Genomic DNA, 18,569 nt, shown 5'->3' with positions numbered 1-18,569 from the left:
AACTATCCTGCTCGTCTTCAAGACAGTGCCACAGGAAATTGCACAGCTATCTTGCTTCGAGACAATGGGGGGAAGGGAGATAAAGTACACAGCACAGGAATGGGTGATGTGTCAGTATTTTATTATTTTAAGTTTTTAGAGGTGCAGCCGATAACAAAGCCTTTCTGCCCATGAGCCCATGCCAACCAATTAACTGATCAACCCCATAAATCTTTGGAACATGGGAAGAAACTGAGGGACACAGAGTAATCCCAGTGATCAAGGGGAGAACATACAAATTCTTTACAAACAGTGCTGGATTTGAACTCCAGTCAGCTGGTGCTGTGATGGCGTTGCACTAGCCACTGCACTAACCGTGCCACCCCAAACAGATGCTGATTGCTCTCTGCGTTCTTTCTCCAGGCTGTGTCATGGCTGAATGAAAAGATCAGTGTGGCCCTGGACAAGAATTGGATGGATCTGAGCAACCTGCAGGGCAAGCTGCAGAAACATCAAACCTTCGAGGCTGAGATCATGGCCAATCAAAACAGGATCCGGAGCATTGATGCCGTAAGAGATTTTGTGTGGGATTCAGCTGGGGCCCCCTCTCTGCACTCCTCCAACTGCATACACCTGTGGGGCTCACACCTCTTCCTGGTAACATAGGCCTCTTCATTCATTGCCTTAGTGATGAATGGATCATTTCCCTTTCCATTTCTTCATGGACTGTGTATTTGTTGAGAATTTTAAAGTATTTCTTTCAATGCTTGCCATCATGACCAACCTTCTAATCTAATTTCTATCTTAGCCAATTTAGTCCCAAACCTACATAATAGCTTTGTTTAACTTCCAAGTTTCCAACTGATTAAACAGATGTGCATTGACTGCAAACTCAATCTAAACGATCCTCCTGGCAAATTTCCACAACTTATAAAGGTCTTGTAGCTGGTAGCTGTGATATTCAAATACTAGTGCTGTCGACCCATGTCAAGACGATGGAAAGAAGACAAGGGAATGGAATTAACTGGATTGCTTTTACAATCTTTGGAGATAGGCATGATGAATTTTAATGATTCAGTGGAGAGAGTCTCTCTCTATCCCATCACATCAGTTCATCATCACACACCATGACCCTTCAACTGTAATAGTGTTCAATCTGTGGAGTGTGGGGTGGGAGGTCAATGGCCATTCCCCATGATGTGTTGGGGTGAGTTTAATTCCTAATCTGACTGGTGGTTCGTCACTGCTAACCATGTTGTTCTTCACTGGATTCCCTTTCAGGAAGGGGAGCAACTGATTAATGAGGGCCACTACGCGGTAAATGAGATTGAGCCCAGGATTAAACAGATCCAGGACTTGTGGAAAGAATTGTTGCAGAACTGCAGCCAGAAGAAGTCCCAGCTCTTGGATGCTCACAAGGTGCGAGAATCTCATTAGACTCCAGGGCTGGATTAACGTAGTAGTGAGAGTAGCAAATGCTATGGGCCCAGATTTTCAAGGGTCCCCGCGGTTATGTGCTATGAATTATGAGAAACATTTCCATTTTCATCTTTGTGTAGCGGGTATGAGAAACCACGCTGATGGTCTGTGTTAATAACCCCAATTAAAGGTGATAATTGGCTAAAATCACTAACCAAGGTTATCACAGTCTATGGGTGTGTTGTATCTCATAGCCGCTGCACAATGGTGTGATTAAAGGTGATAATAGGCAAACATGACTAACCTTAAAGAAGAATGTCACTGTCCTCGCCTCACCTGACTGCCTCGCTCCTAGCTCCAGCCGTTCATCCCACCCCACAGCTGTCCGCCTGCCTGCCCCCATCAGCTGTCCGCCCACCTGCCCCCCTCCCCTTCTAACTCCTGATGCGGCAGCAGGGATACAATGCTGCCGGAGTTCACCAGAGCGCCGCTCCGCCATCTGATCGGCCCTGGCAGGTCACGGCGAAGGCTCAATATGGGATCAATAGCCATCTTTGTTATCCATAATCCGCCACGCAGCTGGAACCCCTCTACTAGCGCCAGGGAAACACAGAGCGGTTCCATCTGCATGGGAGATTATGGGAACGAAGGTGGCCATTGATCCCGCATTGGCCCACCCACCATAAGTTTTTTAAAAATTAAGTGTAAATAAGTTTTAACTGGGATAGGGAGGGGAGGGTGGCGCAATTTCAGTGTAAGTTTTAACTGGGATATAGAGGGGAAGAGTGGTGCAATTTCAGTGTGAGTGTAATTTCAGTGTAAGTTTTAACTGAGAGGGGAGGCATGCAATTTCAATGCTTGCCATAGGTGTTATTTTCCCTTGATACACCACTGGAAATCACTGAACATATTAGTGATCTGAAAACTAGCATCATTTTGTTCAGAATAACTAAGACTGTTTCAAACATCAAAACGGACATGAAGGGTCAGCGTCGGAAATTTTCTCAGGGGTGGGGAGTGGGGGTGCCGCAATCACACTTCCCCTTTATTGTACATGCGCCAGCTGGCACTTTGTGTACTGCCATCACATTTACCCCTCACCGCACATGCACCAGCCAGTACAATTGAGGGCCTCTTTAAAATAAATGCTACAGGCCCCACAGTACCTTAATCCGGCACTGTCAGACCCCCATTGCTCTCACTGTCAACTTTCGCCTTGATGATCCTGAATCATCTGCCCATAGGCTCCACCATGTCTTCACCCAAAGGCATTGAGTTAATCCCTCCTGCACAACCCCTCTAATACATCCAGCCCATAACTCCGATCATTGCACCGTGTGGCTCCCACTCAGCACATGCTTTAGGAAATGCTATGGTACTTTTGATCAAGGTTACCATTATGACCAGTGAAATTTCCTTTCAATATTTAATTTGCTTTGGTTGATTGCTATGGCAAACCAAGGGAATTCTGATCCTACATCTCCCAAGGCTGTGCGTAACCAGAAGCTTAAGAATCTGCTATTCACAAGGCAAAGCTTTGAATGATGTAACTAGCGAGCTATGGCTCTTGCCAAGTCCCTTGAGCAACCTTTCTGACCTGACCTTTGAGCACAGCATCCCAGGACATCAATCCCATCCAAATTCCAAAATAAATTTGACACAGAGCACTTGTCCAGGAAAGGAAACATTGTCAGGGGCTGTGCTGCTTGGAAGGGACCAAGCAAACTATGGGGAAGGGATCATACATGCTAGCGGAGATAGGGGGCATGGGAGGTGTGTTGCTATCGTCTGGAGTGTTCTTGTAGGTCAATTCGTAATGTTTCCTTTTTTTTATTGTGGAGGCCTTGAACTTACAGCGAAGCATTGAGGACATGGAGAAGTGGCTCGGTGAAGTGGAGAAACAGCTGAATCATCCTGCCATTGGTGTAGACCTGGTCTCCGTGAGAAACCTGCTCAACAAGCACCAGGACCTGGAGGAAGATATCAGCAGCTACGTGGAAAGGATGCAAGGGCTTCTCGACCAATCCGAAGAGTTCATTTATAAAAAACACTTCCTGTCTGAGGAAATTCGTGACAGAGTTGACGTTGTACTCCACAGGTAAGAGCAGAAAGCACTAAACCAAGATCACACAGGATCAAGGGTGAGCTAGCTGACTGGATGCAGTGTTGACTTGATGGTAGGAGATAGAGTGAATAGTTGTTATTCAGATTGGAGACATGTGACCAGTAATGTGCCACAGGTGCAGTACTGGTTCCACTGTTGATTTCCATCCATATTAGATGATGATGTAGATGGCGTTGTAAGTTTGCAGATAACACCAAAATTGGTGGTATACTGGACAGTATCTCAGGTTATCTACAATTATAGCAGCATCTAGACACACTGAAAAAGTGGACCAAGGAATGTCAGATGGACGGAACTCGGGTGAGTGCAAGCTGTTGCACTTTGCTAGGTTAAACCAGATCAGGATTATACACAGTTAATGGTTGGGTCCTGGAGAGTGTGTCGGACAGAGAGGGTTACATAAAACCATAAGACATAAGAGCAGAAATAAGCTATTCAGCCCATTGAGTCTGCCCAGCCATTTAATAATAAGCTGATCCCACTCAGCCCCACTGCCCCCATAACCTTTGATGCCCTAGCTAATCAAGAAACTATCAATACAACCTGGCCTCCATAACTGCATGTGGCAGGAAATTCCACAGATTTACCTCACTCTGGCTGAAGAAATTCCTAAGTATTTCTGTTCTGTGCAGACGCTCTTCAATCCTGAAGTTGGACCCTTTTTTCTTAGACCTCCCCACTATAGGAAAACAATCCTTCTACATCTACTTTGTCCACGCCTTTCAACATCCAAAATGTTTCCATGAGATCCCCACTCTTTCTCCTAAATTCCAGTGAATACAGACCGAGAGCTGTCAAACACTCCACATGTGATAGCAGGTACATAGTTCCATGAAAGTGGTGATGCAGATAGAGTTTGGGACACTTGCAAATGGGATTAGCTTGGGTAGGCATGGACAAGTTGGGCCAAAGGGCCTCCTTCCATGCTGTAAAACTCCATGACTCTGACCAACCGGACATGTCCTTACACCCCATTGTCTGGAAGATTATGGCAAGCCCTTCCGTAATCTTTTCCCCCACCACTCAACATTCTACTTTGGACCTTCAACTATAGCAACCTTCCTCGTATCTCCTCATCAATTTTAACCCTATCCATAGGGCACCACGGATAGTGTATTGGCTAGCACAACACTATTACGACACCAGCAACCTGAGATCAAATCTGCTGCAGTCTTTACGGAGTTTGTACTTTCTCCCCATGTCTGTGTGTTTCCTCCATGTGCTCCAGTAACCTCCCACTTTCCAAAGACATACAGGGTTGCTAGGTTAATTAGTCACATGGATGCAATTCAATGTGCTGGTTCATGGGCTGGAAGGGCCTGCTGGATCCACCCTGATATCAATAGCATCCTTGGCCATGTGGATTGCCTGTCAGTGCAATGTGGCAGCCTTGATGAATTCCTCTGCTCTGTTGCTCAGGTATCGGGCTCTGGGTGATCCGATTAAGGAAAGGCGCAGGAGCCTGGAGGCCAGCGTGCTCCTTTATCAGTTCTTCCGCAACCTTGATGCTGAGCTGGCCTGGGTTCAGGAGAAGCTCCAGTTGGCTTCAGCCAAGGACACAGGACAGTCACTGAATACTGTGCAGAGCTTGCAGAAGAAGCACCAGGTGAGGGAGCATGAAGCCTGAGTTCAGGAGCAGGCCCCATTCTGGCGAACTGATATAAAGGGATGGATTGCTACTCTAGGTGTGGCCTGTGCTGAAACCAGCAATTCTGGAGCTTCCTATTTCAATCATTCTGATCTGCAGTTACACCGATTTGCCCATTCATCTTTCTCTGAGATACTCTGACACTAAGATTTATCTTAATATAGTTTGTATACTTTGTGCTGTGCTTGGAGTTTGGGACTCCATAACTCCAAATTCAAATCACTGCCTTACCTTTCTGACATAGTAGAACTAGAGAACACAACAGCCCTTCTGGTCTGTGTCAAACTATTTTTCTGCCTAGTCCTACTGACTGCACCAGACCATACCCCTTGTTCCACACTCTCACCATTCTCTGAGTGAAGAAGTTCCCCCTAACATTCCCTTTAGACATTTTCCCTTTCACCTATAACCCAAGTCCTCTAGTTTTTATTTCACATAACCTCATGCTCAAATATACCTTCTCTACTTACAACCAAGACTAAAACATTATCTTCACACTTCCTCCAGGGGACTTCCTCACACCCAGACCCCTGCAAGGATTCTATTTTCAACTTCCGATCTCAAGCACACCTGGTGCATCTCCGACAACACTCATCCCTTTCTTGAGCTCTCTGTCTCCGTCTCGGGAGTCAAGCTTTCCACCAACATATTTTACAAACCTGTCAACTCCCATAACTACCTTGACTACACTTTCTCACACCCTGTGCCCTGTCTTTCTCCCAATTTCTCCGTCTCCACCACATCTGTTCCCAAGATGAGGTCTTCCAGTCCAGATCATTTGAAACATCTGCCTTCTTCCACAAACGTGGTTTCCCCTCCTCCTCCATCAACTCAGCCCTCACCCGCATCTCCTCCATTTCCTGTTCTTCTGCCCAGGCCCCCTCTGCCCCTAGATGCAACAAACACAGGATTCCTCTTGTCCTCACCTACCATGCCTCTGCATCCAACATCTTATCCTCTGGAATTTCCAGCACTTACAACAGGATCTCACTACCAGGCACATCTTCCCTTCTTCTCCCCTCTCTTGCATTGGGACCGCTCCCTCCATGACTCCTTCATGCACTCATCTCACCCCACCAATTCCCCCCCACCCAGGCACCTTCCCCTCTGGCTGCAGGAGGTGGTAAACTTACCCCCACACCTCCTCCCTCACCACAGTTCGGGACCCCAAACAGGCCTTTCAAATGAAGTGTCACTTCACCTCTGTATTCACAGGAGTGATTTACTGCATCTGGTGCTCCCTTTGTGGCCTTCTCTACATTGGAGAGATTGGGCACAGCCTGGGAGATCGCTTCAATGAACACCTTCGCTCTGTCGACACCAGTGACAGGGACCTCCCAGTGGCCAATCCATTTGAGCTCTGCGTCCCACTCCCATATTTGCATCTCTCTATGGCCTCATGTACTATCCCACCAAGTTCACTCGTAAATTGGAGGAGCAACACCTGACTTTCCTCTGGGAACTCTCCAGCTGGGTGGCATTAGCATTGACCTCCAATTTCTGCTAGCCTACTCTTCATTCTCACTCCCTGCCCTTCCCCTGTCTTTTCTCCCTCAGCTCTCCACCCCCTTTCCCTCTCTATTCACCTAATCATCCCTCTTCCCTCCCTTCTCTACCTCCTGTTTTTTGGACCATGCTTCTTCCCCCCTCCCCAAACTTACCATTTTACTTGGACACCTGCCAATATTTTCTATACCTTAATGAAGAGCTCAAGCCCAAAACGTTGGTTATGTATCTTTGCGATATAATGAACACTGTTTGACCTGCCGAGTTTCTCCAGCATTGCATTTCTTGCCGGCTACAGTTTGGCCTCGTTAGAGTCGTAGCTTCTCTTCAAAAATAATTAATTCACTGTGAAGAGCTTTGGGACATCCCAAGGATGTGAATGCCATCATTCCTCGGCCCTCTTTGTTACTGAAGAAGTTATGGCTTTGTTGGTCTATCCTCCACTAGGCTTTGCAGAATGAGATCAGCTGCCACGATTCCCTGATAAACGATGTCTTGGAAATGGGGAAGAACCTTGCAAAGAGCGGGCATTTCGGCTCCCGGGAGATTTCAAAGCGACTATGGGAGTTGAAGGATGCCGTGGAAACACTGAAAGAAGAAGCAGAGAAAAGGAGCAAGTTGCTGAGAGAGGTGCACGCAGCACAACTCTTCTTCTCTGAGGTGGGTACTTGGTGATGTCAGCGAGAAATGTAATCACTTCTACCCACAGATCTCAAACAAGATCGCATCAATGACCACGGCAAACAATAAGCGTCTGAGTAATCTTGTCACTAACCAATGAAACATCATCAGGTGGTAATTGGGTAATATCAGCAATCTGATCAACTCACCTCTTCAGGAATCATAGCTGAAATGACCCATCTCTGCCCTTCTATGTTCCCCTTGCATCCCCTCCACCTCCCATCCCAGATGCAAAATTGACGCTCCAAGGATTTGAAGGGATTGCCCCTTTAGTTAGCTAGTGACATCCATTTTCTCAACCACGTGTCTCTGACACTGAACTTGGTGGTTCTGTGGACAGTGAGAGAGGATATTCAAGTGTGCAACAGCATGTAGATCAGTGGGAAGCTGCCCCAAGGAACAGAAAATGGAGCTTAACTCAGACAAGTGAGGTGCTGTTCAAACCACAGCAAGATTTGCATAGTACATAGTAGTTCCTGGAGAGTGTTGTAGAACAGAGAGACCTAAGTCACAGGTGCACAATTTCTTGAAAATAACAACTCAGGTTGATATGTGGTGAAGAAGGCATTTGTCTTCATCGAACAAGACAGTGAGTGCAGGAGTTGTACAAGATGTACAAGAATTTTGCGTATATTTCTAATTATACATCAATAGGAAAGTTCTCATTAAGGTTGATAGTATGCATAAAAGATTCATGAGGATTTTACCAGCCCTTGGGTTGGACTGGGCTTGAAGCAGAATAGGCTGGGTCTTTATTCCCTGGAGTATAGGAAGATAAGTGATTCTGACACCAGAAGGTATTAGTTCAAGGGAGGAAGGGAACAATTTAAGAGGGATCTGAGGGACAAATCTTATCTGGAAAGAGCTGCCAGAGGAAGCTATAGAAGTAGGTAAAATTGTGAAGATAAAAACACATTTGGACAGATACAAGGGCTAGAAGGGCTTTGAAGGTTATGGGCCAATTGAAGACAAATGGGACTAAGCCAGATTGCCACCTTGGTCAGCTTGGACATTGGGCCAAAGGGCCTGTTCTGTGCTGTATGACTAACTCCATGATTCTATGACCCACACACTGTCAGATCAATGTAGCAACTTGGCACTTCCTTCTCTGTCCAGGTCACCGCAGTAGGTTGGCTTGGTGATCAGCTCAAGGCCACCATGCACAGCAAAAAATGTTGCTCTGTCCACCAGCTAGTCTGCACGATGATCCGTGCAATGGTCTCAGTAAGTATGCACTTTCATTCTTCTCTGCCCGCCACAGTTGATGGAAGCAGAGTTATGGCTGGAGGAGAGGAAACCACTGCTGGAGAGCACAGACTACGGGAAAGATGAGGACACCACACAAGCCCTGCTCCGGCAGCTGGAAAACATCGACTTGGACCTGGCCAGCTACAAGTCCAGAATGTTCAAACTGAGGGAATCAGGGAACAACCTGTCCAGCATGAACCATCCTGAGAGGTACAACCCAAGAGTTCAACAGGCAGGAGATACCTGCTCAAGCAAGGGGAATCTAGTTTTGATTTAATTATCACTGGGGACTGGAGGTAGAGAGAAGAGGAAAGGTCAGGGGGAAGTGGAAGAGGGTACTACATGTCAAATACCTTGACCAGCAGAAGGGACGGATCAAGAATCTGCAGAGTGCATTGCAGTGGGAATGTACCAGCAAGCACTGCAGTAAGAGCGCAAGGGTGTGAAGGGAGACATCTGATGACAGTCTGCCCTGCAGTGTAAAGGATGGTGATCTGATGATGGTCTGGCCACCAGTGAAAGGGGTGATGATCTGATGACGGTCTGCCCTGCAGTGTAAGGGGTGGTGAGATTGACCCATCATTGTCCTGATCTGCCTGCAGACACACAATAATGAAACGGCTCCAGGATGTGGAGAGTGAGTACGAGACGCTCCTGCTGCTGACAGAAACCCTGCGCAAGACGCTGTTGGACCGATACAAGCTCTATCACTTTGAACAGGAGGTGCAGGAAATAGCCACGTGGTTATCCAGCAAACAGCGCCTGGCAGATTCTCAGGAGTACGGCCAAGATCTGGAAGACGTGGAGGTAAGAAATGGAGCACCTTCAAACCCTGCAGCCCTGACTGTTGGAACCAATGATCACAAAAGAGTTAGCGTAGTGGTTAGCCAGCGTGTCACGTTTGAAACTAGCACTGTCTGTAAGTACATTCTCCCAGTATCTGTGTGGGGTTTCCTCAGGATGCTCCAGTTTCCTCCCACCTTCCAAAATGTACGGGGTTGTAGGTGTACCGGAATTGGGTGGGATGGGTTTAAACAGCCGGTATCAGCGTTTACAGTGCTGTAAATAAAATTTTTTAATGTAATTTAATTTAATATTCACAGTCTGCATGCACCATTATGTGGCCTTATTTTCTCCCTCTCTTCTCTGAGTCGTACAGTACCACATGACTCTTGGACTTCTACCAGAGAAATTGATTTCCTGCTCTGGGATTAGTGGCCAACTGGGGAAGACATCTGGGTTAGAAAATAGATATGCTGGTGCTGGGGACGGGTGAGGAGAAGTTGCAGCTGGGACACTGGAGTGGGGCAGGAGCTCAAGGAAGAGATGCAGAAGTATGGGTAGGGACATGGGGTCTGAGGCAAGGGATAAAGGTGGGAGATGGGTTATGGTGAGGTGGGATACTGAGGCTAGGGTGGGGATAGGAGCAGGAAACTGGGGTACAGAGGCTGGGGTGGTTCAAGTGGGAGGGGGGAGATGGGACATAGAGGCTGGGGCAGAATTAGTGGTGGGAGGGATATAGAGGCTGGGGAAGGGGTTGGGGTCGGAGTCTGCGATAGAGACTGGGATGGGGTGAGGGTGGGAGATGATACACTGAGGTTTGAGGCAGGGACAGGAGCAGGTGACTGGGACAGAGGCTGAGGTGGGGGACCAGGTGTGGGAGTTGGAATACAAAGGCTGTGGTGATGGTATTAGCTCCACAGCTGCTTCAGTGGCAGTAACGATGCAGGGCTGGGTTGGGGGTACACGGATACTAACTTGTTTGGGGGATGGCTGACACACCATGATCGTTTGCTGGGGCAGGTATTGAGCAGAGTTTGGGGTTGACACTGAGTGATTGGTGGGAGTTCAGGGTTATTGGCAGCACTTGGAGTTACAGGCTTTTGGAATGTTTTGTTCTGGATGGTTCTAATAGAGTACTGAGAAATTTGGAAAAATTAGTCACTTCTTAGTTTAACATTTTGTGAGTTGACCCTTTAACAGATGAAGAGTGTGGTGAAATAGGGAAAAGTGAGTGACAGGACAATTTCTGCTTCTAACTTGAGCTTTCCTTTAAGATGCGGACTGGGAAAGACAGGGGTTGGACATTTTAGCAGAGGTCAGAGGAAAGGCCGGAGGGACTGGGGCTGGGTGACCTGACCTCTCTGTGCTTCCTCCTTCCGCAGCTTCTGCAGAAGACATTTGAGCATTTGGAGCAAGAGCTCAGCGGCCTAGGCCACAACAAAATGGCTGCTTTTCACGAGCTGGTTACATCCCTGAAGAGACAGTGCCACAGCTTCACGGAGGAGATCACAGCTCAGGCTAATCAGGTGAACCAGCAGTGGAACACACTTCAGCAAGCTGCCAGAAATCGGGCACAGGTGAGATGTTTCGTGCATTTGACTTGAAGTTCTTGTATTACCAGGGTGTATGGCTGCCTGTTCCCCTGTGAGTCAGTGTCTGCAGGTGAGTGTGTCTGGGCTCAAGTGTGTCTGGATGCGAGTATGTGTGTGTCTGAGATCAAGTCTGTCTGGGTGTGAGAGTCTTTTCATTCCTATGAGAGTGAGTTTGCTAGAATGTGAGTGTTTTTCCATTCCCTGATGTGATTGCATTGGGGTCTGTGCATTTGTCCATTCTGCACACCTTGTGTGTGTGTTTTCTGCTCCGTGTGAGTGAGTTGGGATGTGTGTATTTGTCCACTCCCTGTATGGGAGTGTGTCATGATGTGTGTATTTGCCCGCTCCCTGTGTGTGAGTGTGTCGGGATGTGTGTAATTGTCCACTCCGTGCCTGAGTGTGTCAGGATGTGTGTATTTGTCCGCTCCCTGTGAGTGAGTGTGTCAGGATGTGTGCCTTTGTCCACTCCCTGTGTGTGAGTATGTGGGGATGTGTGTCCTTGTCCACTCCCTGTGTGTTGGTTGTGTATCTTTGTCCACTCCCTGTGTGTCGGGATGTGTGTCTTTGTCCACTCCCTGTGTGTTGGATGTGTGTCTTTGTCCACTCCCTGTGTGTGTGTGTGTGTGTGTGTGTGTGTGTGTGTGTCGGCATGTGTGTCTTTGTCCACTTCCTGTGTGTCTGTGTGTGTGTCACCAAGTTAATGTAATGGATTTGACCATCTCCCACTTATTTCCTGCTTTTCGCAGCCCACTGACACTATACAAATCGAAGCAAGCCTCCTTAGATCAGGGTTGAAAACAGACAATGCTCAGCGGGCTGGCACTGTGGACGAAGCAATGTTTCAACTCAATTACCCTTCCACCTGAAAAATTAGCATCCTTTTTCCTTGAACCACAGATTCCTTCCAACATTCTTAGTGGTTTGTTTTGAAGAATATTTTGCTTTTCAGACTCTGGTTTCCCTGGGTCTATTTGAATGATTTCTCCCAGCACTTCATGCACCAGCTACTGCTAAAACTGGACCTGATCAAACAATGCGATTGTGTTTAGAAAGACCTTTCTTGCTGCGTGCTCCACTAAGTAATTAATCTCAGTAATTGGATGTTTCAGGATGGATAAATAACTTGAGGCAAAAATTATTCCTTTGACTGTTAATAAGGAGGAACATCATTCAGTGGACAAGATAACGTAATCACATGCTCTGGTGCTATCAGTTTCAGAAACCTGCCTGTATATCTCCTCTATTTCTCATATTTCTGTACTCAGCACCTCTTTTCCCCCACCCCCATCCCCCCTTCAGGAGCACATGGACAGAGTTCCTCTGGTCCTCACTTTAAGCACCACCTGCCTCCACTTCCAATACGTTATCCTCCGACACTTCCACCAACATCAGCACAATCCCATCACCACCCACATCTTCCCCTCTCCAACCCATCCACTTTCAACAAGTACAAGTCTCTCTGAGACTTCCTGTTCTGCTCATCCCTTCCCCCCCCCCCACCTATCCCCTCAGGCACTTCTCATTGTCACCGTAGAAAATGCAAAACCTGTCCCTCCATCTTCCCATTCACCTCTATCCAGGGCCACAAACAGAGCTTCCAGGTGAGGCAGAAGCCACTTTCACTCTGGCACCTTGTCCTAGTATTTAACAGCCAATATACAGGTTAAGGGGCCAGTGTTGACGCTCATTAATCGCCTCCCAGGCATTAAATCATGTCGGGGATAGACTGCCTCGGTAGGTAGTATCATCCCTGGGGTTGTTAGACACCTGCGTGCCAATTCTTTGGCTTGGCTTCGCGGACGAAGATTTATGGAGGGGGTAAAAAGTCCACGTCAGCTGCAGGCTCGTTTGTGGCTGACAAGTCCGATGCGGGACAGGCAGACACGGTTGCAGCGGTTGCAGGGGAAAATTGGTTGGTTGGGGTTGGGTGTTGGGTTTTTCCTCCTTTGCCTTTTGTCAGTGAGGTGGGCTCTGCGGTCTTCTTCAAAGGAGGTTGCCGCCCACCAAACTGTGAGGCGCCAAGATGCACGGTTTGAGGCGTTATCAGCCCACTGGCGGTGGTCAATGTGGCAGGCACCAAGAGATTTCTTTAGGCAGTCCTTGTACCTTTTCTTTGGTGCACCTCTGTCACGGTGGCCAGTGGAGAGCTCGCCATATAGCACGATCTTGGGAAGGCGATGGTCCTCCATTCTGGAGACGTGACCCATCCAGCGCAGCTGGATCTTCAGCAGCGTGGACTCGATGCGTGCCAATTAACCCAATGTAAAAGGGACATGGACTATCCAGGGACAAAGAAGTGATGCGTTAATGACATTTTTGCGTAAGTTCAGGAACATGAAGGAAAGAAAAGATTTTAAAAGTATAAACGTATTCAGTTTACTAAATCCTAATCAATGTTTTATGATCTTGTATTTATACAAAATTCATCTTGCCTAATCATTATAACATAATTATGCATGATGTACAGCACAGTAAAACAACTTGTAAAGTCCATGGGAAAGTTGGGGATAAAATACATACATCGAGCGTTGGAGGACCTTCCCTCCCAGAATTCCGTGTGGCAGTGAAAGGGCTTTATGCACGGAGCACTCACGGAGGGGTTTCTCTGCCACATGGAATTCTGGGACGGCAGGTCCGCCATCACTTAATGCATGTATTTCATCCCTGACATTCCCATGGTCTTAATTGTGTGGTTATGAGTTTTATATCACTTTCCCAAAGTCTTTTATAAATTTATGAAGGTTTATATAGGTCAACACAACAGGGGCTGAAGGACTCATACTGTGCTGTACATAATGCTCAATTATGTTATAATTAGGCATGATTAATTTTGTTTAAATACAAGATCATAATTAGTGGATGCGACTCTCAGATGTCACTAGTGGAGAATAGGGCCCCCTCTCCCCGGGGATGCCTGGTGGTGTGTGTGAAAGGATGCAGAGAACTGGTTAACAGTGCTCCAGTGTGAATGGCAAAAACACCTTCTTTAACCTTCATTGAATGCTCAATTTACAGGTTAGCCAGTGGGAAAAGGGCTCGAGTATCAAGTCAAGTTTATTGTCATCATATTGCACAAGTACAACCTGATGAAACAGTGTTCTCTGGTCCTCCGTGTAAAGCGCAGACGCACAACAAACAATTGATATGCTGGACAAATATTCGTCTATACAAATAAATATTGTTCCATGAATATGAGAGTCTCAGATTGTTAGTGTGAGCAGGTCCTTTGGTCATTCAGCATTCTCACTGTCCTTGGGAAGAAGCTCAGCCTGGTGGTGCTGGCTCTAATACTCCTGTACCTATTCCCCAATGCAAGCAGCTGAAAGGTGCTGTGTGCAGGGTAGAAGGGGTCCTCAATGATTTTGCACACCCTCTTAAGTCAAGGATCCCGGTAGATCAAGACGATGGGGCGGGGGGGGGGGTCCTCTCTGCCACTCTTATGGTTCTGTGGATTGACCTCTAATCCATTTCTCTGCAGCAACTGTACAACATTGTGATGCAGCTCGTTAGGTCACTCTCAATAGAGCTCCTGTAGAAGCTTGACATAATAGTGCCTGGTAGCCTTGCCCACTTCAGTCTTCTCTAGAAGTGCAGTCACTGTTGCAACTTCCTGACAAGTGAAGAGATGTTGAGTGTCCACGAAAGGTCAATAATTAAATTAATCCAAGGAACTTGGTGCTCTCCACTCTCTCTACTACGGAGTTGTTGCTGTGCAGTGGAGGGTGGTCATTCCTGGTCCTTTTGGAGCCAATGACCATCTCCTTCGTCTTGTCCACATCGAAACTCAGGTTGTTACTCTTGCACCATTTCACGAGATTTTCCATCTCTTCTCGGTAAAGCAACTCATTGTTTTTGATGATGAGGCAACTACTGTTGATGAGACTGTTGCAGCTGGATCTGGCGATACAGTCATGGGTCAGTCGTGTGGACAAGAGTAGGCTGAGCTCACTGCGCGTATCCACATGGTCCAACCAGATACACTCCATTAGGTGTACCCACTGTGGCCTCTTCTACAACATTGAGACTCATCACAGACTGGGTGACCATGTCATCAAACACCTACTACACTCTGTGTGTGAGTCTAAACTTGTAGCCTGCCATTTCAATTTCCCAATCATTCTTGGGCCTGATGCATTGTCAGGGTGAAGCCAACCTCAAACTTGAGGAACAACACATCATAATCCTCCTGGGCAGTGATAAACCTATCAACACGAACATTGAGATTTCTCATTTTAACTAACCCCACTCCTATCTAGTTCCACTGTTTCCACTTCTTCATGACCTGCTCTTGTGTTTATTTTTCCCCATCTCTTTCTTTCTTTCCATTGCTCCCTTCCTCATGATCTCGCCCTCCAAATGTCTCTCCACTCCCGCATCTCTGTCCTATCATCTCTGGGCCCCTTCCCCAGCTTTTCTCCCCTTCATATATGTAATATCACCCCCTTCTCGACAAAAGGTCTCTACCTGAAAGATCGACTGACCATTTCAATACGTGAATGGTGTTTGACCTTGCAGAGTTCCTCCAATAAGTCTTTGCTTGAATCTACAGCTTTTGTCCTGCCAGGTCCCAGCCCAAAGCCTTGTTCCGTATGGTGGTGTTTGGCTTCCCTCACTGGTGAAATCGAGTAACTGCAGTTGGGTCTTGCAGTCCCAGAGTACCTTACAGCCAGCCAATGCTGTGGTTTGAACTGTACTTACTGTTATAATATTGGAAATGCATTAGTCAAAGTGTGCATGGCCAGATCCCAAAAATCACAGGGTCATGTTGACACTGCAGAGAAACAAGTCCTTCCATCAATTATGTCTGAGCCAACCATCCTCAATACTAATCCCATTTCCCAGCACTTGGTCTATAATTCAAATGCTCATCCAGATACTTCTCAAATATTCTGGGAGCCACTGCCTCCACCACCTACCAATGCAATGCATTGTAGATTCCAACCACTCCCTGGATAAAAAAAATTCTTCCTCAGATCCTATCTAATTCTTCTACCCCTTACCTTAAACCTATGGCATCTAGTTTTTTTTAGCGGGAAAAGTCTCTCATCTGTTCTGCTTATACCTCAATCAAGTTATGAGTCTCTTCCAATCCAAGGAAAACAAGCCCAACCTATCCAGCCCCACCTCTTCACCTGTTGCATTGGAATCTTTTACAACTTCCCCAGAGGGAGAGATGATTTCTTCTTTGCTGCTGCTTCATCCCACTCAGGGTGACACTAGTTCAGCAAACAGTACACAGCAGTAGCACAATTAACTAGTGACTCAAAATTGTTTCACTGAATTATGGAACACATGTAATGTGTACAGGAGAGCGTCCCCAGAGAGGAAGAATCTGACAATTATTGCCATACACATCAAACAGTGTACTGAAATTCTTACTTGTTGCTCATGAACAGGTACTTGTAAAGACAAACAATGATAGTAAACTAATCAAATTAAATTAAGAGACAATAAATATTCACAGTAATCCTAATGTAAAAATAAATGGGCTTGCAGTTGTGCAGACAGTCCTTCTGTGTAGTCGGAGCAGTCCATAATTAGTGTACCAAGGGGAGGTTCAAGAGTCTGAGAGCTGTTGAAAACTGTTCTTGAACCTAAAGCTGTTGGTCTTCAGGCTTCTGTACCTTCTACCTGAAGGTAGCCATGAGAAGAGGTTGTGACTGGGGTGATGGGGGTCCTTTATGATAGTGGCTTCACATAGATGTCTGCATTGATTAACTAATATGTTTGTATGAATATTGCTCTTTCATACACATATGAATGTTTGTATGAAGATTTCAAACAGTGCTGTGAGATTAATAAGGTGAAACACATACAGAGTATGGCCTGGCCACAACTTAATAGTGTGCTAGGATGATCAGTGTCTGTGATGGTGCCACACAACAGGGCTAGAAGAAAGAAATGAGGCAACAACCTGTTCCATGATATTATACCCAATAGGCCCTGATATTCTCCATGGATCATATCTGTGGCAACCTCCAACCAGTCATAGAAAATAATTTCATCTGCCTTAAGTCTAACTATCCATTAATTGGTTACCCAGTAATTAACAGAATGAACAAATTAAGGTTTATTGTCATATACATAAATACAATGTACAGATTCAATGGGTCTAGTTTACTACCACTTCCCAAGTACATAAAACACGGAAACAGCAATTTCAGTATAATTAACATATAAGATACCGCAAAGAGAAAAAAAATAATCCAATAAATATAAAAGGAAGAGAAAATAATATCTAAATGCACAGGGTTTGTTTATACAAATCGAATTACTTACTTTTACTCAAGATGATTGAAGAAGGATTAAACCAATGAGAAGAGTCAACTGTATTAAAATGAATATTTTTCCAAGAGTACAATATCTCTTTCAATCACTGCCCAAACCATTATCTCAGAGATTCTTTCAGGAGTTGAATAAATATTTCAGAAAATTTCTTAGGAAAGGTAAGATGTCGAGGGTCTCTATAGAAAAATTAACTTGGAAATATGAACTGGGAGGCTTACAACTCCCTAATTTAAAAAAATATTATCAACCAGCTCAAATGAGATTTCTTACTTTCTTCTTTGAGGAAGGAGGTAAACCTACATGGGTGAAAATAGAATTGGATAAAATAGGAGAGAGAATGGCAGAGGACTTAATATATATAAATGGAATGTGAAGTTAGTAACCCCTTTGTTAAAACACAATCAATATCTGGCTCATAATAAGCTTATACCTTGTACAATGGGCAGCCAATTTTTTGAAATCTGGTCTCATTGAAGATTGTTATGAGCATGGACAATTGATGTCATTTGAACAATTAAAAAATAAGCACAGAATTCTTAACAACGCAATCTTCTATTTTCAAATAAGAGTGTAGATAAGAGATAAATTGAGCCAACAATGTTTTTAACCAAACTGTAGTGATGTGAAAGCTCTGATTCAAAAGGGAAAGACAAGGAAATTTACTTCAGCCATGTATCTCTTACTTCAAATGGGGACCCCCAAACAAGGGGCTCACACGTCCAGGCAGAGATGGGAATCAGACTTAAATGTAAGAATTGACGAACAATCTGGTCAGAACTATGTCAGGATCGTGTGACTAATATGATCAATGTAAGATATAGTACAATATAATTTTTTTGCATCAATTATAACACACACCACAGAAATTAAATAAATTAAATTCAGACTTATCAGGCCGATGTTTTAGATGTGGTGAAGAGGTAGGAACTTTTTACATTCAACCTGTTAATATTCTAAAATGAGCCCTTTTTGGGTAGGTCTTGGAAATGTCTTAGAGCAGATTACAGGAATAAAATTTCCACAAAACCCAGAATTATTTTTACTGGGTAATATTACAGGGATAAGACCTGAATTTGAAACCATCTAAACATGAAATAGAGTTTTTTAAAATTGTGCTGGCAGTGGATAGAAAATGTATAGCAGTTGCATAGAAGTCTGATGCACATCGAGGTATGGCATGTAAGAATGAAGAGATGCATAGTTGTATTCCCCTGGAGAAGATTACCTACAACTTAAGAAATATTTTTACAAGTTTGACATCCATATTTACAATTTTCAAGTGTAAATCTTTAATTGTGTT

At 45.4% G+C, this 18,569-nt stretch overlaps 1 protein-coding gene across 1 annotated transcript in view; it reads left to right on the top strand.

The window, feature by feature from the left end:
- Positions 1 to 18,569, top strand: part of sptbn5 (spectrin, beta, non-erythrocytic 5) — a 251,285-nt gene that overhangs the window by 204,657 nt on the left and 28,059 nt on the right. Inside the window, exons 51-58 of the mRNA XM_069915498.1 lie at positions 403 to 549; positions 1,261 to 1,398; positions 3,240 to 3,496; positions 4,943 to 5,129; positions 7,125 to 7,337; positions 8,620 to 8,816; positions 9,209 to 9,413; positions 10,772 to 10,966. Coding sequence (XP_069771599.1) covers positions 403 to 549; positions 1,261 to 1,398; positions 3,240 to 3,496; positions 4,943 to 5,129; positions 7,125 to 7,337; positions 8,620 to 8,816; positions 9,209 to 9,413; positions 10,772 to 10,966 — 1,539 coding nt within the window. The remainder of the gene's footprint in view (positions 1 to 402; positions 550 to 1,260; positions 1,399 to 3,239; positions 3,497 to 4,942; positions 5,130 to 7,124; positions 7,338 to 8,619; positions 8,817 to 9,208; positions 9,414 to 10,771; positions 10,967 to 18,569) is intronic.

This window comes from Narcine bancroftii, chromosome 2, assembly GCF_036971445.1.
Source record: "Narcine bancroftii isolate sNarBan1 chromosome 2, sNarBan1.hap1, whole genome shotgun sequence".
Taxonomy (NCBI): Eukaryota; Metazoa; Chordata; class Chondrichthyes; order Torpediniformes; family Narcinidae; genus Narcine; species Narcine bancroftii.
This window is presented reverse-complemented; position numbering and strand designations above follow the sequence as displayed.